Source organism: Mastacembelus armatus, chromosome 24 (genome assembly GCF_900324485.2).
Source record: "Mastacembelus armatus chromosome 24, fMasArm1.2, whole genome shotgun sequence".
NCBI classification, from domain to species: domain Eukaryota; kingdom Metazoa; phylum Chordata; class Actinopteri; order Synbranchiformes; family Mastacembelidae; genus Mastacembelus; species Mastacembelus armatus.
Genome location: NC_046656.1, coordinates 8,213,973 through 8,241,279, shown reverse-complemented (window position 1 = coordinate 8,241,279; position 27,307 = coordinate 8,213,973). Strand labels below are relative to the sequence as shown.

Here is a 27,307-nt window from a genome sequence, read left to right as displayed (position 1 = left end):
CTTTTTTTGCTGTAGATTAGCTGCTTCCAAGAGCTTTTGAGAAAGAGCTGGCGTTAAGAATGTCACCTTGTTCTGATTGGTTGTCATTCCATCGCCACGGTTCAGAAACATGAACTAGATGTCATAATTTTTCAGTTGTCTTTATACTTACATGGAATTCTTTTCCATTGAATTTCATTGTTTAAGTTTTGTTCTACTAATTGAATAGGTTGAAAGCAGTTCTTTTGCATGTGATTGACAGCTTAATCCAGGTACCAGTATGTTAGGTATTTCTTCTCTCCTGTTAATCGACATGTTGAACTTAAGTTTGGTGAGCCTTCCAATTAAAGGAATCTGATCAGTCTTTTTGATGACATTTCTGTCAGGCACTGTCATTATCTCCTTGCTTTTGAAAACTGTTGTCATGCTTATGTACAATATAGACTTTCACTTTAAAGCCAAGCAGGGAGCATTTGAGCCATCCATTAATGCAGTATTGATGGCTCAGATGATCACAGTGCTTCCTAGACAGCGATACATTGCTATCAAAGATATGCATCTGTCGTGCTTAAGCAGAATTTGTTTACCATATTCTTAATGTTATTTAAAACAGCTTAGTATTGCTATTAAGGGGAGCTGCTATTGATCAGTGTTGTGCTGTAGAAATAGACAAAATAACAATACCTAGGTTCTGTACAGAGGTAACAGTAGCTGCAAAATGTGGAGTTGTTCATTGTCTTGGTTGACCTTTAGTTTGTCTGCTAGGTGAGACAGCACTTAGTGTTGCTCTCAGAACAGCACAACAAGTAAGTGCCGATTTCCTGACCCTCCCTGACAGTGAGCTTTGGCCCCACAGGTTAGTAAACAGCTGTAGCTGAAAATCCCAACAGGATAACACACAGTTTAGGGGGTTAGAAGCTAAGAGCAAAGGCTGCTTGCCTGTTTTCTTCTTTCTTTCTACAGATCTGTCTTTCTTCCACTGTCATTTTCTTTCCTCTTTAAAAGGCACACTCTTTTAGATTGCGGGTGAAAAAAACACTACAGGTTTTGTTGGGATTTCAGCCATCCTACACAAATTTCTATCTGAAAGTCCCACATATTACAGGACTTCTGTTTGTTTGTTCGATGTAGAAAATTTGGCTAGGATGGCAAGAATGCAGCAAATCTCTGACAAATCATGTAGTGTTTATTTACCACAACACTAACTCATCCATGATAAAAGTCCATTTTTTACTACTAACCAATAACTGACCAACTAATGTACTAACTAACATCCTAATTCTTCATCGTTGCTTTTGGTTTTTGCTTTCTGTCCATCCTTATTAACAACCTTTTTTGTTCACTATTCTTTTGATTTCCTTTCTTCCCCTTTTTCTGGAAAGCAATCAGGCATTGGACACGCTATGGTAAACAAACTACATTGTCTGGTAGATATCATTCTTATTGTCTTTTTTTTGGGTTTGCCGTGTGTCCCCTCCCCCTCTCTTCTTTTATTCGTTCTCTTTAAGTTCCATCCTAGACACTCTTATCAAAAAATGAGGAGATGGGTTTGTATTACCAGGCAATTCTTTCTTCGCTTCTTCTCAATTTCCTCCCTGACCTGCCAACAACCTCCTTCTTTACCCCACAATCCCCCATCCTGTTTTTTTTTTTTCACTTTGGCTTTTACTTTTTTTCTCCTTGTTTCTTCCACATTACTGCAGATTTCCAACAACTAAAAAAATTGACTTCTTTGCCTTTTTCAGGGCAACTTTTTCTTTTATTTTTTCACACAAAAAGTCCCCATTTTTTGTGAGGACTGTCGTCAAGAACTGACAGAAGCTTACCACAATCCCAAAGATGGTGACCTCGACACCGAGCCCTAAACGAGAGAAACCACCAAAAATGGCAACCCTTAACTTTCATTGCGGGAGCTCTGACAGTTGTTTCCAACTCACTATGGCGCATGGCATGCCCACACCTCATTGATCTCTCACCTCCCAAACTCATCCAACCTCACCCAAAATAACCACTAACACTCTAATCCACTTACTCACCTTCCTACTATCACTCACTCTGCCGTCCCTGTGTGTTTTTGTAGCATGCTGGTGAAAGTGATGTTTGTGTGTTTTGGCTAACCCTGATCACCCTCACCACTAGGCCCATATGCATAACATTTCTGAGAATAAGCTTACTGATCTAGGATTATCGGTCTGGTCCAGTGACTTAACAAAAAATAACTGTCATACCTGAGCTAACCCTGATCAGAGATCAGCATTAGCTATTCTGAGAGTGTGCTTGAATATGGGCTTTTGATTGTGCATGAACCACTGCACCCAGTGTGGCCTGTACCAGCTTTGTATGGCAACATTGATCCACTTATTCCCTTTCATTTCCAATTAAGTGTGTTTAATTTGCCTTCTAACAGTGATGACCTTGGTTTGCACATTGGTGTGGTGTGAAAAGCCTCCCTTTGTTTTGCATGTGCGTGGATATATAGATGTAGACGTGTGCAAGAGAGGAGAGAATGTGCAACTGTGAGAATAAGTGTGTGCACGAGTGTAGACGTGCGTGCGCACGTCTGTATGCCTGTGTGTGGGTTTAGGTACTGAACGTGTGTACTGTATACATGTGTGTCTGCAGTAACCAGATAAATCCCGAAACCTAAGACAAGTGTAATCAATTTGTCCTTGGTTTGAACATTGTACTAACCCTCCCCCAACCTGAAGTTTCTGAACCAAATGTAGGATCCATTCTCTTACCCCCCATCAAAGATAAAGAAAATATGCCTCTGCCATATTTTCTTTACCTGTCCTGTGAATCCTATGGCAAAATTTCCATTAACAAGATCCAAATGCTGTCCGATCCAAAACAATCGCTCCAAGGTACTAAACCATTCTGAAATAAAAGGTTAAATGACAAACCAACCTACAGTGTGGAAACCAAAGAAAAGTTCAAATACCTTATTTCGAATGCAGACCAAGGAAGGAGGTGTGTTGTATACACAGCACTTCCTCAAATACCAGAGTGTAATGGGTTGGCTTTGGCTATGTGTTTTCACCTTCAACAGGTGACTATCTCCGTTGATGGGATCCTCACCACCACTGGCTACACCCAGGAAGACTACACCATGCTGGGCTCTGATGATTTCTTCTATGTTGGTGGGAGCCCCAGCACGGCAGACCTGCCCGGATCTCCGGTTAGCAACAATTTCATGGGCTGCCTCAGAGAGGTAAGAAGGACTCACCTGAATACAGATAGAGAATGGGTGCATGACTGGTATGACATTTCAAGTAGTGTAGTCTTCAGGTTCGTCACTCCAAATATTAAAGCTGCATTTGCAAGTTTTTCAGTGCTTCAGGACACACCCATGTAACTGATCTCACTCCTAGTATTTACTCCAAGCAGCTGTTTTAGATATGGACATAAAAAAATCGTCTGTATACTTTCCTGGAAGGAAAGGAGAAGGGAAGAAAATAAAATTAGATTATCAATTAAAGCTGCTGAGCTGGCAGAGGAAGTATCAGACTTTCAATATTTCCTTGCTTAATCTAATTCATAACACTTACTGCAGTTTGTGTGTGAGAAAATATCCCAAAATTGCTTCTGTCACATGTAATTTGCAGCATCAGCTTGAGTGTGCCGCTAAAAACGCCTCCCAGTGGGCAGCAATCTGAAAGAAATATTTGCTTGTGATGAAATGCAGGAAAGTGTTGTTGTTTTGGGTCATTTGTAATGTATTTGCTGGCTCTTTGAGCTTCTGAGAACAGCCAAAAATATATTAAGTGCCCTGTTATTTACATTTTGTTCACCATTACTTATTCTGCAGAAAGTAATTATAATAAAGGGAGGACTGGTGGCTCTTCAGAGCTGTAAAATAGTCTGCATTGATTTTTTCAGTTTAGTAGCAGTTGCAGGAACAGCATTATGTCTTTATGTTTGTGTCTTTGTGCAGGGACTGCAGTTTGGAGCTCTGCTTTTATATGTCTCTATGCTACAGCACACATTTTCCTTATAGGTGATTTTTACCTTGCTATTTTAAAAAATTTGGTGAATGGTTTTGGCAGCTTATGTAGTTCAACACATACATGGTCCTCTCTACCTTGTGCCTATGTTAAGTTAATTTTCATATTGTTGTCACAGTCCTCAACAGCATTAAATGAAAGGCCTGTTCGGGTGAAATGAACAGAATAATGTACCGTAGATGATTGCAATAGTTTGTTTTTATGGGAGAGTCTGTTATGTTTGGTGAAATGGCAATGCAGCTCTTCTGCTCTAACAGAAAGTCATTTCATAGCGGGCCAGAATAAACAGCCCCGGCAACCAAGACAAGCAGGCACAGGCAAACAGTCCTGGCATGAATCGCAGTAATTAGCTGCAATGTTATGTAGTCGAAGCGGTTACAGCCGTAAGATGTAAGGATTTAATTTAGGCCTGTGTCTGACGCACAGGTGGCGACTAATGTTGTGTTACTTTTGTCCCAACAACAGACAGATGAGAAATCTGATAATTAATTAATCCTCCATAACGTCATACTGCAGAAGATCAGATGTCAGTCAAAGAAATGCTTCATGTTTATCAATGATTGCAGCACACAACCACACAAGTGATATATAATTACTACTTCATTAAATATGTTTGAAGCCATTTTGTCTAAAACAGTATAACACAGTATAACTGCTCGTGGAGTTTGTGACAGGAAGATACACGGCCTTTGTGTTGGTACCCTTCTACTGCAGCTCAGCAAAGAAATACTGTAGAGTTTCAAGTAAAAGATTCTTTAAATTAGTTCAAGTGATCATTTGAAGTTTAAAGGTTTTGATAGTAAGAAAAGAACATAAATGAGTTGACATTTTTAAAAAGAGTTGAATCGACATCTCCATTATACATATTTTCCCTATAACCACCTGTTTTATCTTATTTAATGAACAAAACAATGTATTGAACAGTGAAATGTATTAGCATGTGTCTAATTTGTAGTTTTACCAGTTACACTTTTTGAAAGAGATCGCTTTCTTCTAAATAGATCAGAATTTTTATTTTTACTTGTTTTAACTGATGCGAATATAGCTACAGAAATTCATTTTTTTCAAAATAAGATTTCTTGACATCTCAAAAGGCTTCCTACTATTTAAAGGTTTATTATAGGGACATTAATATGCAACCAGGTCTCAAGCTGGCCCTGCTCCATCCTCTCCTCTTGGCTGTTTTTTTACTTGCATCACAGCCGTCTCCAGTCTGACAAGTCAGTGAAGTCTAGTGATGTGCTGCCAACCCCGGTCGAGCAATCTTCCAACATGCCTTTCATTTAGCCAAGCTAGTTTCCATCGAACCACCGCGCACCCTCTTACTTCATCCTGTTTTAAGGGTGCGCACATGCACTGACACACATAAACACCCACACACACACACACACACACACACACACAAGTAGTCATGTTTGGGTGACGGCTAAGAGAAAGTCACCTTGTCTGAATTGTTTTATGTTTCAGCTGACTGGCTCAGGCTACTGTTCCTACATTCATTACCACATTGAGTAATTCAGCCCTAATCCATCTTCAAGCTGCAGTGACACTGCTTCTTTCTCTTCCACATACAGATACATGAATGAATGAATATTATTCATGAATACATGAATAAATAGTTAAAATATCCAGAGCTTTGACTTCACTCAAACCACTGACACAAGATAGGTTTTGTTAATGCTTTCAGTCTCTGATGATCAGTTTGTCCAAACTGAGAACAGAAAGGATAACAAAGAATCATAAAAGAATTAGAGCTAAACAAATATATTAATGGTCCACCTGGAATGAGCAAAAATAACTACAACATACAACTACAACATTCTTCCTTGTATTTCAGGCCACTTCTGTATCCATTATTGTGCTTCTGTGTCATGGGCAGATTTGTTGATTTGCAGTTCTCGACAGCTATGGTAGTCAGTTCTGCACAAAGCATGAATCATAAATAAGCAGCTGGACCAGTACCGCAGTCATGCATGCTAGTTGTATATAGCTTTATATGTCCTCTAACCACATCTGCGGCATCACAGTAATTGGGTTTCTCAGTTCTGTTCTAGTCTGCCTTAATCTGTTCCTAGGGCCACTGTGTTCAAGTGATGGGGATATATTTCTGTTGTTCGTCTGTAGTTTCCTGAACTAAGTAGTTGCAGCAGTATGTATCTTAGTAAATCAGTGACTTTAGGATTGTATTTGTTATACTGTAGATATAGTGATATATTTAGTCCATGCTAAGTAGTTGGGTGAATAAGCTGTTTGGATAGGTAATATCGTTGCTCTTCTGTACATTGAGGCACATTGTGATGCAGCAAATGCCCACACAGTGTCTAAAGAAATCTTCACCTGAGCCTCCTTGCTCATCCTCCAGTGTGGGCAAATGTGACAGACCCAGTGCAGTTTTAAAGGTTAGCCTTTCTTTAGTACAGTGTTAAAGTGAGCATATTAGCGAAAACATTGATTAGCTGCCTTTTCTGCCTCCTATATGATGGTAGGCAGGTAGTATACTGTTGGTCTATCATAGCTTTTTGTCGGAAAGTAGCTGCCCACACAGCAGGAAAGCTGCTCCATTAAGCAACAACGATGCCATCTGCAGCCCAGGATCATGGCAACTGCTCAGAATTGGCCATAGTGATCTCTTTGAGTGCACATTCAGGCCCAAATTGTGTGTTTTATAGTTTTTCATAGACTGAATGTGTAAAATTGCATACACACTGACACCTACATTGACTCCCTATACATCATCTCTTTGTTTCTCTGTGTCTCTCTTGTTCTCCTACACCATATTTATTCCTTCCTGCCCCTTCACCTCTTCCTTTGGATTCAATATCCCCAGATAATGTTGGACTGATTCAGGTGCTTGAATCAGAATGTGTTAGTGTTTCTGTCTGACTGTGTGTGTGTGTGTGTGTGTGTGTGTGTGTGTGTGTGCATCCCTGGATGCAATGTCTGGCTAGAGTGCTTCAGATGCTGATAAAACACCAAAAGTGCATCACTTAGAGCTAATGAAAAGGCTGATGGAGGCATGCATTGCTTCACTGAGAGAATACTGCTCTGTCTCTTCTGTCTGACAACAAAGAGGTGCTGCATGCTGCCATCACTGCCTCTCTCTCATTCAGCCTCCACTGCACTCATCTGCCCCCGTTGGCTACATGGGATGTCATCCATACACGATGCACACGCATGCCCCACCCACACTTGTGTTTTGACAGTGTGTGGGCTGCGGCATGTCACGTGACCAAGAGGGCAGTGGGCAGCCGCCTGGCTCCCTCTGCGGTCAGCCTATTGTTTGCAGTGCCATTCAGTCAGTGTTCTTTTTTTTTTTTTTTTTTTTTTTTTTGCAACAGCCCCTCGGCCCTCACTTCAACTCTCATGTCATGAAACCCCCACATACTTCCGGCACCACAGGGCACCCATGGCTGTACTGGAACTGTATAGTGGCAACGTGTATCACACTGTGTGGGCAGCTGGGGTGTTTGCTGCCATCACCATTCAAGGGTGGAGGAAATCATGCAGGGGGTGGAAGAATGGGGAGAAGACGATGATTAACATGCAGTGAAGCATTTGAAGGTAGAAGGCGTTAAGCATTAAAACAAAGGGACTGACAGAACACAGAACCAAACAGGTGCAGGTGAGATGAATGTCGGCAGGTGGGAGACAGAAACAGATCAACACTGATAGGCATGGCAATCAAGAGCATGATGAGTAAGTGAGAAGAAGCAGAGACAGGGCAAAAGACCAATATTTGGCATTTGAGAGGAACATTGTCATCATCTGTTTTGTGTTAGTCACAAGCAGGACTTGCTTACCCCTCTGATACAAATGCAAATGTCACCCTGTCGTTTTAATTATTTTACTTTTTCTAATGTCCCTTCAGAGGCCAGCAGTGATGGATGGGTACAAAACTCAGACTTTAATAGAATGTCTTCAACTTTCACCTTCACCCGTATAGGCTAAACTGTGAAGCTGGTAAACACTGTTTGTGTACAGGTTTGGCCTTACGGTGACACCTAATGCACAAATTAATATCCTAAATTCTGGATAACTCATGTAATATTACAAAAATAAATGTGCTGGAACACGCTGTATATTCTACATTACGCTAGCACATTTACACTGATTTACAGCAAAATGAGCTATTTGTAAGTCATTCATTTGAAAGAGTACACCTAAAAATGGAGATAACTCCTAATCTTTCCTTTTTTTAAACCATTACTTCACCTTGCTCATGACTTCAGTGCTGCCTCTGTGCCAGCAGCACCTCGCAGTATGACACTGCTGTCGTACTTGGGATGAGATGATCTCACACTTCACATTTTAGAGGAAATTAAAAAGATACTGAGATAAAGCTAATTTTCCCACCACAAAATGGTGACTTAATTATACAATTGATTCGACAAAAACCTGAAACCTGCTGAGTTTGTTGGCTTTAAAGGTACAGTTCAACTTTTGGGGACGTATGCTTATCCACTTTCTTTGATTGATCATGCTGATTCACGTCACAGTGATGTTACTAGTGTTAACATTTTACAGTCAGCTCTTTAAAATGGAAGTGCTGTTTAAATGAAAGGCTATCAAGAAAAGAGGTTAAGAATAAACCTTTCCTGTTGTTTAGTCTCTAGTTAATTCATATAGTGCATAAATTATAACTGAAAATACTTAGGTGCCTAAAACAAATAGCACAATAAAGAAAATATATAAAGCAAAGATGTTATTGCACAGTATGTGAGGAGTAATCCCATTCTAGACTGTGCAGCAGATCAAGGTCTGCTTTAAAAAAGAGTCTGAGATCAAAGAAACGCATTCAAAATTAGCCCATCCAGACCATGATACGAACCAAAATGTGCAGTCCTGCAATGCTTTAATCATTTAAAGGATGAAAGACTACATTACCAGATGACAGCTGTATGATGGAAGAGGTTAGCTTAGCTCAAAACAAAGCATCTCAAGGTAATGCTACCAGCACCCATCATATATCAAGCAAACAGTAGAAGTCATTGATGAATGAAGTAGAAGTGATGATCAGAAGGTCTACACATTGTCTTGCTACCATTTTTACTAGTTAATATAGTAGCGATTTGAGGTTTGCTTAGATATTTGAACCAGGACCATGCGCAAGTTTTGATGTAAACCCTGGCTCCGCTACTTTTAGATTTAGCATCACAGCTACAGCACAGCAGAGAAAGGCTTAAATACCAAGTTCCGAGCCAGTTAAAACCCTGGACACTAGACTTAAAGTGGAGGAGAATTGTTATTTATTACTGAGCATACAGGTCTGTAGGATTCTGTGACACAGTTGAGTGGTTTAGGAATGACCTCATGTGGCACCCTGGGAGCTGTCTGCTGCAGGGAACACTACTGACTTGAGTAGTGTTCCCTGCATTTTGCCACACTAAGGGTCATTTCAGCCAAATCACAAAACCTTCCCCTACTTGCCTCTGGTGATATCCAGTGATAGTTTTGTTTTCAATTGCCATGATAAAATTTAAACTATCCCCTTCAGTTCTTACAGTCTTATCTTTTTTCTTAAACAATGCTGTGGTTACTTTGGGTTGTCCACAGACTGTTATGAATTATTTTCACTATTTTCAGCAGAATGTTGTTCCCGATAAGTTATTCCCACAATGGGGAAATTCCATTACCACCCAAAGTGCACACACACAGCAGTGGGCAGCCAGTGTTGCGGTGCCCGGGGAGCAGTTGGGGGTCCGGTGTCTCACCTCAATCGTGGTATTGAAGTCCGACCCCCTATCCAGTAGGCCACAACTGCCCCCAAATTAAACAGTAAACAGCAAACAGTTTGGCAAGGCCAAGTTTCTCTGTATTTTAATTATTTCTTTTTTTTAAGAAACATTCCATCCATCCATTTTCTATACCTGCTTATTCCTTAACCAGGGTCCCAGGGATCAGCTGGAGCCTATCCCAGCTGTCTTTGAGTGAAAGGCAGGGGTCCACCCTGGACAGGTCACCAGTCCATCACAGGGCCACATAGAGACAAACAACCTCACACACTCACACTCACTCCTATGGGCAATTTAGAGTCACCAATCAACCTGACATACATGTTTTTGGACTGTGGGAGGAAACCAGAGTACCTGGAGAAAACCCACACAAGCACAGGGAGAACATGCAAACCACACAGAAAGGCCAGGTTGCGAACCCAGGACCTTCTTGCTAGTGCTAACCACTCAGCCACCATGCTGCCCAGAAGCATTCCATTATCAAATATATACTAGTAGGAAAATGTATTTTTTGTGATTTACCTATTAATGCACCTTTATATCCCAACAATTATAATGTGGTAATTAGGTTCATATTGATTCAGAGTATTTGAAGAACCAAATAATTGAATATTCCATCTGTTTCATCAGTTCTCTCACTCATGCAGTTACATTTACACTGATCTATCATTAGGAAATACGCTGTGTGTTGTACGTGTTTCTGTCCTTGTAGTTGCATCGTTGTATTTGTACATGCAGCTGAACTTATTTCCATGTGTGAGTTTATCTTTACTCTACTCCTGTCCAATTAGCCTGCTTCTTCATTAACACTGGGGCTACATCAGCAGCTGTGGCCAGGGCCAAGAGGACTCCAGCACTGATCTGAAGTAGATTAGGGAGGTGACTGTGTGTGTGTGTGAGTGTGTGAGTGCATGAGTGTGTGAGTGTGTGTGTGTGTCTATGCGTGCACACATATCCTGCACTTACACCCACCTGCCCTTCCCTTGCTCTGCTCCTTGTAGCCTTACCAGAGGCCCGATCAATACACCATCCTGGAGCAGAGATGGAGGATTTCAGCTTTATGGAGTCGTTACAGTCCCCTGTGCGTGCATTATGAATGTGCCCCATAAGGCTGTTGATAGAGCAAAGGATAGCGTAGCAAGACACAGCCATAACAAAGGAAAAGATGAGGTATATATAACAACAGCAGTCGGTTCCTCTTTTATAACATAATTTTGATTACCTTATTGATCTAGCTGCAGCAAAACAGACAAATCACAATCCCAAAACAGACAGATTCGCAAAAAAACATTGCAGAAAAATACAACTTGGGAAGGTTTTTGAAGACTTTGAGCTCTCAAGAAAACTGAGATAGAGAGAGGAAGGTGTTTTATGAGTCGGGTATTAGAACAGTCTGTTGCAGCTCTGATGAATACCCGGAATGTATTAAGGGAATCACAGAGCTTTATTATTCTTTTAAAAAGTTCCCCATTGTAAACGAGCAGCATTAAAGCATCTTTTTCTTCTCTTTTTCTCTCTTTATGTAATATTCTGTTTCTTCTCTTGCCCAAGAGCAGTGTAAAAGCTTGCTGAATGTGGAATGCAAGGTATTTGGCTTCAGAAAAAAATCACATAAAAGCATCAGTGTTTTGGTGAGGTCAGTAATAGTCATTAAACCTGGAAGGAATTTGAGGGACAGGACAGCTGCCACATTCCTGTGGAATATCATTTTGAAATCACCCCTGAGAGCGAGCTTTGTTTTTCATTTGGTGCTTTTCATCATTTCAGATGTGCAGTGACTTTGACAATTTTAGCTTTGACTCTAAATGTTGCTGCTGATGATTTATAATAATCAGACAGCTACTGTACACCATGCCTACATTTTCTCACAAATCTGGAGGTTAGCTGATAATCACATGCAAACACAAAGAGCAAACAGAAGTGATCCCTCAGGCCATGAGTCATAGGCATGCCTGTCATAGTCAAACACTGAGGCAGCATTATGATAGCTTTTCCTAACTGGATTTATTATGGGACATGGCCTTGTAGAGCTGAAAAGATTAGCTGATGAATCCCTTTGTCCATCTTCAGAAAATTATTCATAGATTATTTGGATAAGGAGTTTTCTCAAACAAAAATACTGAATATTCTCCAGTCCCTGCTTCTCAGTTGTTTTGCATGTATTTGTCTTTTGTGATAGTAAACTCAAAATTTCAGTGTTGGCTGAATATGGCAACATCGCCTTGGGCATAAGGCATGTTTTTCTCTGTTCGCTGACATTTTTAGACAAATCTGGGTTGTAGGTGACAGTAAACAAGCTGCCTTTACTGTGGTACCTTACTTAGAAACCTGTATGTAACACTGAATTTCATGTAAGGGCTTTCAATTCCTAAGAGCTCTTGCCAGGAAACCTGTCAGATCCATCCTGTGGAACCTTCAATATGTTGAAAATATCACCAAATGCCATGAAAAGACCTTTAGTTCAGTTTTAACAGATGGTAAGACATCTGAACTTCAAGTTTCTCATTAACCGAAGTCTAAAGCCTCTGCTCCAGAAAATCAACTTTACATTTATGAATCTACATTAATTCTCCATGTTTTGAGTGCATTCAGAGCAACTTTCCAGCAAAAGACTGAGCACAGGCCCCTGAAGTTAATGGTGAGCTGTACTCTGTACTTTACCAGTATTGTGCAATACTGACTTTTGTTAAGTTATCCATTTCTTTTAATTAAAATTGCAAATTGTTAACATACATATTTATACACATACTCAAACTTATTAGCCCTGCAGTGTAGCTTTCTGTTCATACAGTCATATATATATATATATATATATATATATATATATAATTAAACATATATATATATATATATATGTTTAATGATGTTCTGGGTTACAGGTGGCCTAGCTCCCCTGTATTTGAAATTAAACTAATTTAATTAGTATTATGTGGAGCATTACCCGTAGATTAAGCGCTTGACAAAGTATGTGGTAAGTATTTTATTGTGTCATGTTCAAGAGATTAACTGTGGTCGTTAGCGGCATTAACTGCTACATTGCTGTGTTGGTACACGGACGTACACGTACATACAAACATGGAAACATATGTAAAATCCAGTGGTACATGCCAGCCTTACAGCCTTACAGCATTTAATCTTTGAGATCTCTCCCACTTTTTCCTCTCTTTTTGCTTCCTGATATATTTTTCTTTCCCGTGTTTCTTTCCTTCCATTCTTCTCTCCTTATTCCCACCAGCTCATCTGTCTCTCCCCCTGGCTTTTTCCTCTCTTCCCTCACCCCTCTCGTCAGTCCTCCTCAGCAGTGGGGTCACCTGTGTTGATTTACTGTCAAATCTTCCAGGATTATCAGTAATCCCACAGCAGTAAAATCTGTTTGCTGACAGCTGTGCTCCCTCTAAAAGTGTTGCCTTTTCTGTACACACACTGCCCTATATACCAGAAAAGGCCTCTCTTCCTATCCAGAAAGGGTGGGGCAGGGGAGAAAAAACATTAATTTTCCACTTCAGTGGATTCCAAATGACAATATTTTATTCTCCTTTTCTGAGGTATTTTGTATTTGACTATAATGTGGTGCTGCTTTCTACTTTTATAGGTTATGGGGCTGGGGTACATTTATTGTGGGTAAATGGGTATGATATTGGGAATATTCTCGAGGGGTCACTAACGCTCTCATGGGGTTTTTGAAACCTGCTCTTTTTCAATATAACAAAGAATGACTCACTAATAATTTAACTCTGGCTTCTGACACTTCACTCAGTTGGCAGGTGTTCAGTCAAATGAAAATACAGTCAGAGATGTGAGTACAATCTCCTTTTCATTGTAGACAAATTGCAGTTGAAATAGAAAATGACTGAGAAACAAACTGGGCCACACACACCTTCCAAGATATTAGTTTTATCGATTCAGCTGTCCTCAACTCCACAATATGTAATATGAGAGTATGATGCCATAATATTACAATTTGCAATAGTGTGTTGTTCATTAAGTTAGAAATAAATATTTTTCAACCGCCCCATTTTTTACACTTTCACGTATTGATATCTGTGTGTTGTGTATATGGTAATGCTCCAACGCTTGTATTTTCTTCCCCAGGTGGTATACAAGAATAACGATATTCGCCTGGAGCTGTCACGCCTTGCCCGCATAGTGGACCCCAAGATGAAACTCCAGGGTGATGTGGTTTTCAAATGCGAAAATGTTCCCACCCTTGACCCCATCAATTTTGAGACCCCTGAATCCTTCCTGGCCTTGCCAAAATGGAACACCAAACGTGTGGGCTCCATCTCCTTTGACTTCCGCACCTCTGAACCCAATGGGCTGATACTCTTCACCCACGGTAAGCCCCAGGACCGACGGGATGCGAAAGGCCAGAAGAACAACAAGGTGGATTTCTTCGCGGTGGAGCTTCTGGATGGAGGGCTGTACCTGCTATTGGACATGGGCTCCGGCACTATCAAGGTCAAGGCCACACAGGCTAAGGTCAATGACGGAGCCTGGCACCATGTGGACATCCAGAGGGATGGGCGATCAGGTAAGGATGGAGAGGAAAGGGAAGGAAGGGAAAACCACATTCTCATTTGGGAGTAGTCAGTGACAGAAACAGTAGATTTTCTGCAGTTACCTACTTTAAGCCTGCTACAGAACAAAGTAATCACACCATGAGTAATAAAGATATGCTACTGTGCAATAGATCCTAAACTAGTGAGTGAAGAATGACTTCTTTTCTACAGTATCACTATAGAGACACAGCTTATAAATTAATTCTTAGTGACTGTGTCTCCATTTATTGTTTTAAATGGGAACCTTATATTCCCACACTGTTTAGCTATTTTTTAGTCTTTAAAATGTCAAGGTCAATGTTAATGCCCATCCTTATTGCCCCACACTATTAGAGCTCAAAGTGCTGTTTTCAAATGGCCAAGAGTGGTAATTTAGATCAAGAGCAATTAAAACCAAAGGTATTTCATTTACACTAGAAAGCTGCAAAACCAATAAATATTTTATATTTTGATTTAAGGTTAGAATGTTGGATTGTCACTTTAAAAGTTTGGTTCAAACTAAATAGCTCAATAACTATTTCACAGATTGTCATGAATTGTTGTACAGATATTTATGGTCCACAGAGAATTAATCCTACAGATGTTGGTGATTCCCTGATCTTTCCACTAGCACCACCACCATGCTACTTAGTAAATGATAGCATGCCAACATGTTTAACAAACATGGTCAACATAGTAAACATTACACCTGCTAAATCTTGCTTTATTGCACATTAAACCTTAGTTTACTTAATGTTCACTGTAGCTCAAAGCACTGCTGTGTCTAACATGCCTTATTACATGGTTGTAGACTCTTAGTGTTGCATATAGTTTACTTTTAAAAGCACCATCTATTCTTTCGGAAATAGAATTAGAAAATAAATAATTCTCACAATCATTACATTTCACTCATGTCCTTGCACTTTGCAATTGCTTGGTTTGCAAGACCATATCTTTCCATTATTTTACAATATTAGTAATGATGCAACTGGTTTAAAGGTACTGAAATTGCTTACATTTATGGAAATAAAAAATAAAAGAGTAGTTACTGTACTGTAGACCCATATCAGATGCCACAATGGAACTGCATCAGACGTGAGAAGAAAAGTTGAAATCATGTAGCTGTTCATCTCAGCTTTCTCCAGCGTCACAGTGGCAGGATGACGAAACTTCAACAATTTCAGCAAAGATTTATTGCCAATATGAAAGTCTTACCTCTCTCTTCATAGCTACTGAGTCTGTTTCCCTTTGCTTTCTTAAATTTATGTTATACAGAGTATAACTAAGTATTAATGTAAGATTATGATAGTGAAAACTTCTGTTGCCTTGAGCTTCAAACCCAACACAACCTCTGCATTAGGTGGGATCCTCCAGAGGACTCGGGTGTTAGTGGGTGCTGCAGCCTGTGTTATATATCAGGTTGGAACAGCCAATTTAGCTGTGTGTCAGAGCTCGCTGCTTTGATTAATCACCGCACAGGCCCCAGTGTGATAGCGGAGTAGAAAGTAGGATTTTCACAGGGAAAAGGAGGAATGAGACAGATATATGGGCACCAGACTGAGGGATGGTTAAGAATATACATAATCACACTTGTGGCTTGAGTGAAATGTTAATAGCAGTTGCAAGTGAATTAAATTTCTTGTCGTCAATGGATCTCTCTGTCTGGCTGCAAGAAGAATGTAATGTGAGAACACAGTGCGCTGTTCTTTTTGGCGGGTTGTCTTGCTTTTTAGCCTCTCCATTGCACCTGTTGTCACTTTCATTTGCACCAAAGCAGCTGAAACTGAATCACAATCACTTGGGCTTCCTAAATAGACAGATCTAACTGACGTGGTGTACTACTGGGATGATGAAGTGTTCCCCTTAATTAATTTTTTGAAGCAGTTTATGTTAATAGGTCAAATCTGTAAATACTAGGCCACCATACAGGTGAAAAGTCTGATGCAATTAAAACATTTTAATGATTTGAATTATAAACCTATTTCCATGTTCACAGATGTAAAAAAAAAAACAGCAAAGCAAACCAGTGATTTGTCAAACATTTTGGGATTCACAGTCAATTTAAACATAACACTTGACAGTTTTAACCTTTAAACAAAGTTTAAAATATTTTTTTGTGCTCCTTTTGTCTCTGAATTAGATTTAGCCAACAAATGTGTGATACATATAGAAAATAAAATACGCAATATGAACTGGTGATAGCTAATGCAATCTTCTCTTGTGGAAGATTGTATCTGTTTGGAATATAAAGGAAAAAATCTGTTGTCAGAGAGCTGTGAGTGTCTTATTTGGCTTATATTATCACAGACTTTTAGCAAATCAGCATTGTCTTCATGCATTTGGTATTCAGGGTTTTATTATGGATAAAAATATGTTAAAAAATAGAAAAAAATTAAATTGTCTAAGGGAACACACACTGTAAACATGTTTGTTACTGGTACTGAGGTTTTGTCTACTGATGCAGTGCATACACTGTGACCTTGTGCTAGTGAAGTGGTTATTTTGTGGGATGCAAGCTTATTATTTTCCCAGACTGATGTTTTTCCTACCCCTGTGTAATTTTGTGACCCAAATAGAGTTCCTTAGAAAATAATGTTACAAAGTCAGTGGTCAGTGCAATTTTTGTCAGTAGGTTTGTACCTCCACTAACTCTGATTACACCTTAGCACAGACATGGGCGTGTTGTGTTGTATTTTCTTTCCTTGTGCTCCTCGGCGTTATCTGCCCTCCCCCACTTCCTCTGGTTACTAAAATACCAAATAACATAATTTATACCACTGTCATTACTTTGACTTTGAACAAGTACAGGGCCGTCAGTGGAGTTATTTCAGGCATTCAGCAGACACAAGTGCTGTTTTCTGGCAGCGAGCAAAATATGGCAGATCACTTAGCTAGTACAACATGACACCTCATTTTAAAAAAAAACTCACCCAGAAACATGTGACATTATCTCATTTCACTGGCTGTTTTTAAACACACATTATAGGAATAGATTACATGACAATTTGACAAGTACATTACTGCACTGTAGTATTTGACCAGTAATTAATAATAGATTTTGCTTCCTGCAGGCATCATCTCAATAAACAGCCGTCGGACTCCTTTCACAGCCAGTGGGGAAAATGAGATTTTGGACCTGGAGGGGGACCTTTATCTTGGTGGCCTGCCTGATAACCGAGTGGGTTTGGTGCTCCCTACTGAGCTCTGGACTGCTATGCTCAACTACGGCTATGTGGGCTGTGTGAGGGACCTGTTCATTGATGGACGCAGCAAGGACATCCGGCAGATAGCTCAGTCCCAGAATGTCACCGGCATCAAGTCTTCGTGTACTAAAGTGACTGGCAAACAGTGCGACAGCAACCCCTGCAAGAACAACGGGGCATGTAAGGAAGGATGGAACCGCTTCATCTGTGACTGTACCGGGACTGGCTTCTGGGATAGTACCTGTGAGAGAGGTGAGATCTGAAGTCATTACTCTTGGTGTGCTCAGTGGGTTTTCTCTCAGTGATGTGTTTTTAAATCTTATTAGGTTTGTCAGAAGGCATAATAATTTGCCAGAAAAAGGAGACTTTACAGGGTACAGCAGCTGTGCTCATGCTTATGGAGTGGGACTGTATTATTTAACAATATATTTGTGTAGGTTACAAGACACAGATATGAAATAGTATGAAATAGCATGAAGCTGACATAAGTGAGTTTATAAGGAGGCAGCAATGTAGCCACTTTCTGCTAACAATAGCTTTTCTAAGAAAGTGGACAGTGCTCTGCGTTATCGGACATGCAGTGTGTGACTTGGGACACTTAATTCACAACATTTAAGGAAGCTTTGCTAAAAGATTTAATAGGATTTAACTTTTCTGCCAAGTGGCTTTGGAAAAGCAAAGCCTTTTTTTTTGCCGGTGCCAGTACTGGAGTGAAATTGACCTTCTCTCTACTGGTGAAATGGGCTGTCCTTGTCTGGGTTTTAAGAGCTCGGACGCATTACGTTTTTATGAGACGATGAAGATAGGGAGAGTCGAAGCTTTGGGATAGCACGCTATCAGGCTATTGTTCAGATTGTTCTGGACTTTTTCACGATTTTGCGGCGGTTTTCAGGGTTTAAGTGCTTTTCCTGAGAGCTTGAGGGGTGTAAAGAAATGTACTTGTAGGAGAAATAATGAGTGTCTGGAGAGCAGGTTGTTACAACCAGCAGTGAGTGTGACCACTGGAGGCCAGTGGGATGATAATGTGTTGTTAATGATTAAAGAAAGCCAAATGAGAATATTACTTCACACTGAACCAAACCTGTCTCATATACCACTGTATGGACAATACAATCAAAAACAGTAACCTGCAGTAAAGGTAAAGAAGTGAAACATTTCCTGTCTTGTTGTGAAAGAGCTAAAGTTTCAGCAGATGCTGAATGTGAGTGCGCAAAAATGTAAAACGGCAGCTGTGATGGAAGCAGTGCAGTGGCAAAGAAACACCCACCCACATTTAGTCACACACCTAAACATTCTAAACAGATGCCCTCACTTCTTTTCTCCTCCTGTCCTTTTCCACTCTCTCCCACACATCATCCTCTGAATGGTTGTATCTCTGCATTCACTATGTGCCGTTGCTGCTGAGTGATAACCCAGGGGACTGCCAGGCTGCCCTCCATTTTTGGAGCAGTAGAACAAAGTTTCAGTCTGTTCAGCAGTTGCACAGTAAGACTCAAGGTGTGGTGAAATGTGCTGATTCTGCTGGTTCTGTTATCATGTTCATGCCTTCTGGATTTTACTCTCTCAGATCTGAAACAAGTCTGAATCTCTCCTAGTCAGTTGTAAATGCCTCCTGGTATGATGGTACCAACTGAGGTAGTTGCAAATTGGAGCTGATAAGTTGAAGAGAAAATGAATCTGCAACTATTTCAATCATGAATCAGTTGCTTTAAAGGAGCACTTCACTGATTTTACACTTCAGTTTGGTTTACTCGTCATGCAGACACTGAAAACCAGTGTATTATGTTGTTTGTGGCTCTGGTGAAGCTTTCCAGAGTTTAGGAACCTGAATTATATCATGAGGGTTATGAAACCACGTTACAAATTGAAGGTGTGGCATAAAGATGTTAGACAGATGTAGGTATAGTGACTATTGATATGCCTAAAAAAATCCTTTAGACTAAGTTAAAATTTTACCATATACAGTTGAATGTCTGTTATGTACAAGACTTGAGCTTTGTTTATTGAAACCTTGCCCACCATCAGACTTTTCCTTTGGTCCTTGTCTTCGATCATCTATTCTATCCCTTTCTCGACACTTACTGAGGTTGGGTTACTGTAGTTGGACAAAACACCTTAGATGTTATTTCCCACTTTTATCTTCCTCCAGCTCTTCCTGGGAGTAATCCTTTCGGTGCATTCTGAGTCTGCTGCGTGGTCAGACATGAATAGCCTGAACCACGGCAGCTGGAGCTCCTGGTGGTTATTGGCGCATCAGCTCAATAACCACCGGCCCCTCAGTTTGCTGATCTGCTCACTTTCTCACGTAGAGTGACGCCAGCCACCCCACAGAGGAATCTCATCTCGGGCGGCTTGTGTCAGCGATCCAATTTTTTTCAATCACTTCTCAGAGCTTGGCCCCAGCTAAAGAAACATGACTGAGCAACAAATTGAGAACTTTGATTTGTTGCTCCTTCTTTGCTGCACCTTTCTTTGTGAAGTCAGCCTTGCTGGTACAATAAGTACACAGCTTTATTAGGGCCAGTTTCTTCAGTTGTAAATAAGAGTTCACCAGTAAATTGAGCAATCCCTTTTTTCTGCCTGCAGACTCAAACGTATCGCACTTCTTCCAGACCCTGATCTGCAATCTGTACATGTGTGGTCACAGTCTGATAAAACCGCGAAGCAAACATCTATAAATACTGTAGCACAAGGTCTGCGTGTTCGCTAAATAAATTTATACAAGTCTAATTGCTTCTAAATTCACATTACAGTTCACAGCTAAATACTTTTGAATCTAATTTCTGTTTTGTATCGAGAACAGTAGCTCTTGTGATGAAGAAGTGGCTTTGCTTTGAAATATTGGGCTTGAAACGGTGTGGCATTTGCTTTATTTCACACTGGATGTGCAACACTTTGGAACGAATGGATTGTGTTAGTCATGCTGGTAGACTAGTTTATTTTTCTTCTCCTCAATGCTTTTAAGGAGCCCCTGGAGCTCCCTGGTGACAATATCAAACAACCACTGAGATGTATTCACACATGGCACTAGCTATTGATCTCAAGCACTCTATATGGAACAACAAAGAATTGTGCTTGTATGATGAGACAAGGGGGGAAATGATAGAGATCAGTGCTCTCCTGCGGAGCATAAGAGAGGTTATACATTTACATGACAATGATTGGCCTTTGCTGGTGACTTTCTGCTTAAGCTCTTTCGTCTGTCTTTGTTTGAAACAGCTTGTTGACATCAGTCTGCAATTTCAGTGATATTATTTAATTCATATGGATTTCCTTTGGTGGCTTTTGGAAATATTTGTCACATTGAATTAGCAGTTCTGTCTGTAAACTCCTGAAAACAAAGACCTTCATACGTGAGCAAAACCGGAATATCGACATTTCTCCTCTAATGAAATTGTTACACTGGTACAGCTAATACTACATTACTATGTTAGAAAAGGGGGGACTTGGAATAATGACCTCAGCATTTTTAAAATCCCAGTTGTGCTCTTGGTGTGTACCGTCTATTTTCCATTGCACTCTCGCTATCTTGCAGCCAGATTTAGTGTTGTGTGTAAAATCCTCTGTCTTTCTTTAGTAAACCATAAGCTCCGCACTTTTCAAATAAAACCAATATTCTTTTTTTTTTCACCAAACACTGGATGTCAGAGCACTTTAAATGTTATCTTACTGTATGACTATCCTAGTTAGCCATCATTTTGAATCTGTGCTAAATGAATGTGCCACACATTAGTCCTACCTCATTGGCTTATTTTGGTCCCACTTCGTTTTGCTGTGTTCTGTCAAGGCTTAACATCATCTTGGTGCCACTGCATTGCTCGTCTGTAGAGAGCGTGCTGTGCATGTTGCTCTGTGTAATTGTGTTTTACGGTGGATAATAAAAATACCTCCATGTAACATTGTTAATGAAATGTAGAAAACCCAGACCACAATGAGGTAGTTTCAACATATTTAGTACTGATGATATTTTGGCATCTCAAATAATGGAATCATCAGAAATGATACTCTCACAGTAATTTCATTAAATCTGTGTTGAACAGAGCACATAGCACTGTGTAATTTCTTCTTTTCCATTGGGAGCTAAAAAGCTAACAATTTCCTCGCTCTGTTTATTAGAATGAAAATGCAACTTGACAGATATTTTATTCTAAGATCAAAGATCGTACCAGGCGACAACAAGCAGACAACATGCTACTGTCTGCTCTGTTTTGTACCTGGTATCTGTGCTAGGTTTGGTATACAAATGATTTCTGTCTCTTAGCTCTTGTTTTTCTTTTAGTCTATGTCTATGTCTTTTTCATTCTGTCTTCAAATCCCTTTCTCTTTTGCTTTCTACATTTTCTGTTTGCCCCCTTCCCTCCTCTTTGACACACGCACACACACGCACACGCACACACACACGCACACACACACACACACACACACACGCACACACACATACAAATGCTCCCTGTTTGCCATGTCTTCTTTAACCCAGCCCATGAGACACGACAGCACCTGTGATCAGAGGTCTGCCATGGTATCACAAAAACAGATGTAGAGTCAGCATGGGGTCCAGCCACTGTGCCTGTACACTGTAAAAAAATATGAATATCATTGTTCTCTCTTTTCTGTGTGACCATATGTTTCTTTTTGCACACTGTATAAGTTTGTATCCATTCACATGATGAGTAATGCCTTTTTTATGACTCCCAGTGCTTGAGCGTGAGTGAGTGAGTGTGTGTGTGTGTGTGTGTGTCTGTGTGTGTGTGTTCGTACCAGCCAGGCAGTGCCAATGCCCCATGCAGGTGTGTGATACTGGGGCCCTGGCCCTGATAGACCCCTCTCGTCTGGGTTGTGACTGGGAGCGTAGCCCTGCCAAAAGCTTCTCTGCCTGTGATCTGAATTCAAATAGGGCAGCTTGGCTCGGTGCGGCCCCAACAGACACACATGGCGAAGAGAAAAAAGAAGCTGCTTGCTTAAAATACAACTCAGTGCACATGTATTTTGCCCTTAGAATGATAACTGTGGCATGTTATTTCTTTATTTTTGTAACTTCAGTTTATTGTCTTCTGCTATGCCAGCTTTAATCATTTGCTGAAGTGTGAAAAGGTTATTTTTGTAACTTAGCGCTCCATCTGCATGTGATATGTCTAATTGGGTTGATTCAGGCGTGCCGGTGTAGTTCGCTGTAGTATGTTAAAAAGTAATGCTGAAAAATGGTTTTTCTTCTCAAATAGCCTGCAGTCAGATTCACAGAAATCAAAAGAGAAAGGAAATCATTACTCTGCTGTAATGATAATGTTTCAAGGTGGGCTTTGTCCTCTCCTTTGTCTTTGGGAGGCAGCTCAGGGCTCAGTTCCTTTTTGATTGGTACATTCCATTACATGAAAAGGTTACCCAAATGTTATTCCCCGTAAGGAAAGCTCAAGTACAGCAGATTATTCAGGGTGTATTTGGGTCTAACTTGTAAGAGGTGACATTAATTCAAGGCTACAGGGAGATATATTTGACGTCTGCACTGAGTCTGCCAAGAGAAGGAGAATGTCGTCTTAGCCCTAGATTCAGGAAGCTACTTAGTCATTCAAACAGTCGGTCAGTAAGTGAAGCTTTGTGTTTGCAAACTTTGTGCACATCTGTTTGTGTGGATGCGGGAGGGAAGCTTTTAGGGAGCTGGAGTGCCGCTGACAGTCATGCATTGCAGAGTACTGTGCAGCTGATAAAGTAGCCCAGTTAATCAGGTAAATAGGGCTGTAATGAAGTGTGTTTGTCTGTTGGTGTGCCAGCCCAGCACCAAGCAATCCCACTGAGACTCTCCTCTTTCTGTATTTCTGCTGCCTCTACATAAACATACACACACACACACACACACACACAGAGAGAGACTGTGTTACATGGTCTGGAACACACACACACCAATCCATTGGAGACAGATTGGATTGTGTCTAATGCATATTGCATTTTCCCTGACAAGATGCCACCACCCACATACAGTAAGTGCCTGTGTCTTCCCTACTGTCAGTAAAGAGGCGTAGTGATGGCTTTGGGCCTGGAAGTCTGTCCACCACAGATCAGTGCTGACGTTACTCATTATGGCGCTGGCTTTCTCTTCCTTAATGTTTTCATGAGAGGTGACACGACTTTTAACTACCATTTGTTGTAGAACTGTTTTATTCATTTGGTTTCATTCAATTTAATTTTAAGACAAATTTATTTATAATCTTCAATAATGTTAAGAATTCAAGGTAATGTTGGTCAACTGGACAGCCATGTTGTTTTTCTTTTCTTGATATCATCACATCTTTGCCCAAACTCTAACATAACTTAATCACATCAGTCTCATTGGTTCTCACAAAGACAGAAATACTGGAACACACACACACAGTGCAATTACCTGAACATGTTGCTCCATGTTCATTCATGGTGGCAGTGGAAATAATAGGTTGCCACATGGCTTTTACAGTTTAATCATAGGTGGCAATTGCAGAACAGAGATTGGATGACTTTGATGCTTGCCACCTTCCCACATGGAGTCTTGTAATCTAGATATAACAGTGTGTTACTCTACCTTCATGTTGTGCTAAAAGTGAAAAAGGTCTTTACCTTTTCAGTAAAAAGTGTTAATTTGCAGATGATTTATTACTTATCTGGCCTGACAGGTGTAGTTTTCATACTGCATTGAGCATGAAATAAAATGATTAATTTAAAAAAGGGAACATCAGATTACAGAGTTACATACTTTACTGTTGCGGAACCCTAAAATTCATTAATGGCACCTACTTTCAACAATGTGTGAACAACAGTCTATTAAATGCTTCTCATTCACATGCAGAAATCATGGTTAACTCCTAATTTGGGGACATAATGGGAATAAGGGGCAGAAACAGAAGCTTACCCACTGCACACAATTTGATTTAAAAATAATTCTTTTTTAAATTTCCCAAACCCATATGTACTCACGTTACATTGGTTCCTTATATATGCTAAAATTAGGGTTCCAACAGTGTTAGTGGTATAACTTAAATGCTTGTCTAAATGCCTTTTCCACCCACAGAGAGATGGGAAAAATAGCTCTGTCTGAAAATCTCATTAATTGCCTTTGCATAACTCTGAGGTTGCTTATGTTGCTTTTGTGCAAATAATTTCTTATGGTCAAGTACTATTGCTATGTACTGTATGTGCTATGTACTTGCTAGTACTACTGCCATGTACGATTTTGATCCACGTGTAAAGTACAGTACTTTGTACAAGTATCTTATTCTTATTCAGGCCAATATTGAACCATTTTCTATTGTAATTTCCCTTTAATTGATTTAAAACAACCACTTTTAAAACACTCAGATACAAGAAAGCCAGCTACCACCCACTAATAAAAAAGTAAAGCCATTTTATTATTAACAATATAACAGCCACAGGTTTACACTTCACTCTTATAAAGTCACTGTAAACATGATAGAGGATATGGCTTTGTTTGCTCCTTCTGTATATCGTTAGTGATCAGTTTTGATTTTCTTGAACACTTCTCTTTTTTGAAGCTTTTGCAGTAAATAAAGCTTTACCCATAGTACTCACCACTTTAGCTAAATTGCAATTACAAATATTAAACTCATGGTCTTCTTCTTGGCTGCGTCTTCTGGTCCTTCGTCACCTGCACTTATTCAGTGACAGACTGAAGATAAATGGTTCCAATTTATATTAGAAGCCAAAATGCCCTGACTTTCAGTTTTTAGCATGGGTCAAACGCCAAATATTTTAAAATCTGTAATTTCAATAATGCAGCTGTCTCCTGTTAGACCTTATCTGTCTAGTAGACACATCTTTCAAACTCCACAACTCCAGTTTGCAACACAGTCTTTCTATTACAGGTCTATAGTGTCCAAGCCTTCAATATTTCATAAAAATGTTTTGTGTTATTAAAATTTTATAAAAAAGCTGTCAGTCATGTTCGGTGTTATAGCATTAGCATGCACCGGCAGGCACGGGAAACAGATTTTGGTATTTTTGTGTGTGTGCGGTTATTGAAGGTGACAGTGTATAAAAATCACGGTATGACTGAGCCTGAGATCCTGTTCTGCTTTTGTGATCCTAAAGAGGAACAATTAGAGAGTATTTGTGTCTCCAAGGCCATATTTCTGTTTGGCAGGATAATTTGATATGCGTGAAATAAAGCTCTCTTTGGTTTGAATAAGAGAACATTTATTTAAGGTTGATAAGCATGCAACTGTCTGAGTGTGTACTGCACAGCCGCTCATCTTTCTTTCTTTTTTTTTTTTCAGCTTAGCTATTGGCATTTGGATAAAGCCATTATCACTAAGTGAGATAGAATGAGATGTGCAACTGAAGCTTTCCAGATGCCTTTCCACTGTTATCATAAAGTAGATATGCAGAGAAGAAAGGGTGAGAGTGCCTGTAGAAGCAGGAGGATCATGATTAAGCATTTGGCACTGCCCTCAGCTTGAAATGAAAATAGTTTCATCTTCCTCTTCCATCACTAACAGACAGCTAAATTTGTAGAAAACAATTGAAGTTCTGTGTTTGTGATTCTGTCTTGAGTTCTGTTTTTTTTTTTTAAAGTAATACCTCAAAGAAATCTATCACACATTTATGACCCTTTCCTTTCCCTGCCCACTGTACTGAAACTCCCTTTCACCTTCGTCTTTCTCTCGCCCTCGTCTTTTTCCAGCCCCACTTCTCACGTAGACGGGCGATAAGCACCTTTGCTGAGACATTTATCTCAGCACAGAGAAAATGACACTCCAAGGTCTGCCCTGGCTACCAGACCAGTGCTCACATACATACACATGGCAAAGGGGGGGGGGGGGGCAAAGATGAGAGGACGGCAAAATGGAGGAATCTAAAGATGAGGTACATGGATAAAAGACGATGTGGTTAAAAACACACAACAAGGGGAGGAATAATGAAAGAAATGGTAAATTAAGAAAGGAGACAAAGAATCAGCTGCAGGAGAATGGTGGTGCAATCTGCCTCATAAAGCAGGACACGACTTTCTCACTAGCTGCAGTGACATAACTATATCTTTATTCTTGTCTTTATTTACTTTATTCCCACTATGATAAGTTGATTAAATTGAGAATAAATTCAATACATTAAGCTTGACTGTATTTATTTACTGAGAATTCATGAAAATTATAGTCACAGGTTGTGATGCACATACAGGCAAACAGTAACGGCTCACTGGCTCTGGATTTGATAACTGATTCACATCATTTAGCACATGATGCCTCTTTGGTGCACTGCAGGTTGTAGATTTGAAGCATCAGCAGCGTCTGCACCTGTACTTCACCATTACGGTTGATGTTATTGTATCCCACCTACTGACCAGCGAGACATTGAACTTTAATATTAGATACAGTCAGCCTTTCTTTATGCCGTAAGATAAATCACCTGTCATGTTTTCTCAACACTGGAAGTATTTGTGTCTCTTCAGAAGTGCAACTAACTAAGCATACTGAATGACTGACAGGAGTATACCTCTAGAAAATAGAACAGATGAATATAGTATATTTTTTTGAGGGGGAGGAAAAATATTTTTTTTAAGTCCTTATCTCTTGAAAGGTGCCAGCTGTCACCTTGATGCTAGAAGTTGTTTGACTAAGTTTAGAATAAAGGTGTCAAGGTGCTCTGACATGCTACTTAAAATTTGTAGTATATACTGAGATACATCTGAGAACAAACGGTGCACATCAAAACAAACACATCCTCTCCTGTGGAGGTATGGCTATAAGCACAATATAGATTACTGCAATATTACACACAAGCTATGTAAATGTAAGTGTTGTCTGGTGAAGGCTTTTTGCTCTTACATTACTGCGGGTTGTACTTTCTCTTCAGCTTAGGGTACATAGCTGCAC

The 27,307-nt window shown here is 40.0% G+C and overlaps 1 protein-coding gene across 1 annotated transcript in view; it reads left to right on the top strand.

The window, feature by feature from the left end:
* The window catches only part of nrxn3b (neurexin 3b), a 253,183-nt gene that overhangs the window by 55,413 nt on the left and 170,463 nt on the right, over window positions 1-27,307 (top strand). The window contains exons 6-9 of the mRNA XM_026319115.1: window positions 1,362-1,385; window positions 3,029-3,190; window positions 13,808-14,246; window positions 17,325-17,708. Coding sequence (XP_026174900.1) covers window positions 1,362-1,385; window positions 3,029-3,190; window positions 13,808-14,246; window positions 17,325-17,708 — 1,009 coding nt within the window. The remainder of the gene's footprint in view (window positions 1-1,361; window positions 1,386-3,028; window positions 3,191-13,807; window positions 14,247-17,324; window positions 17,709-27,307) is intronic.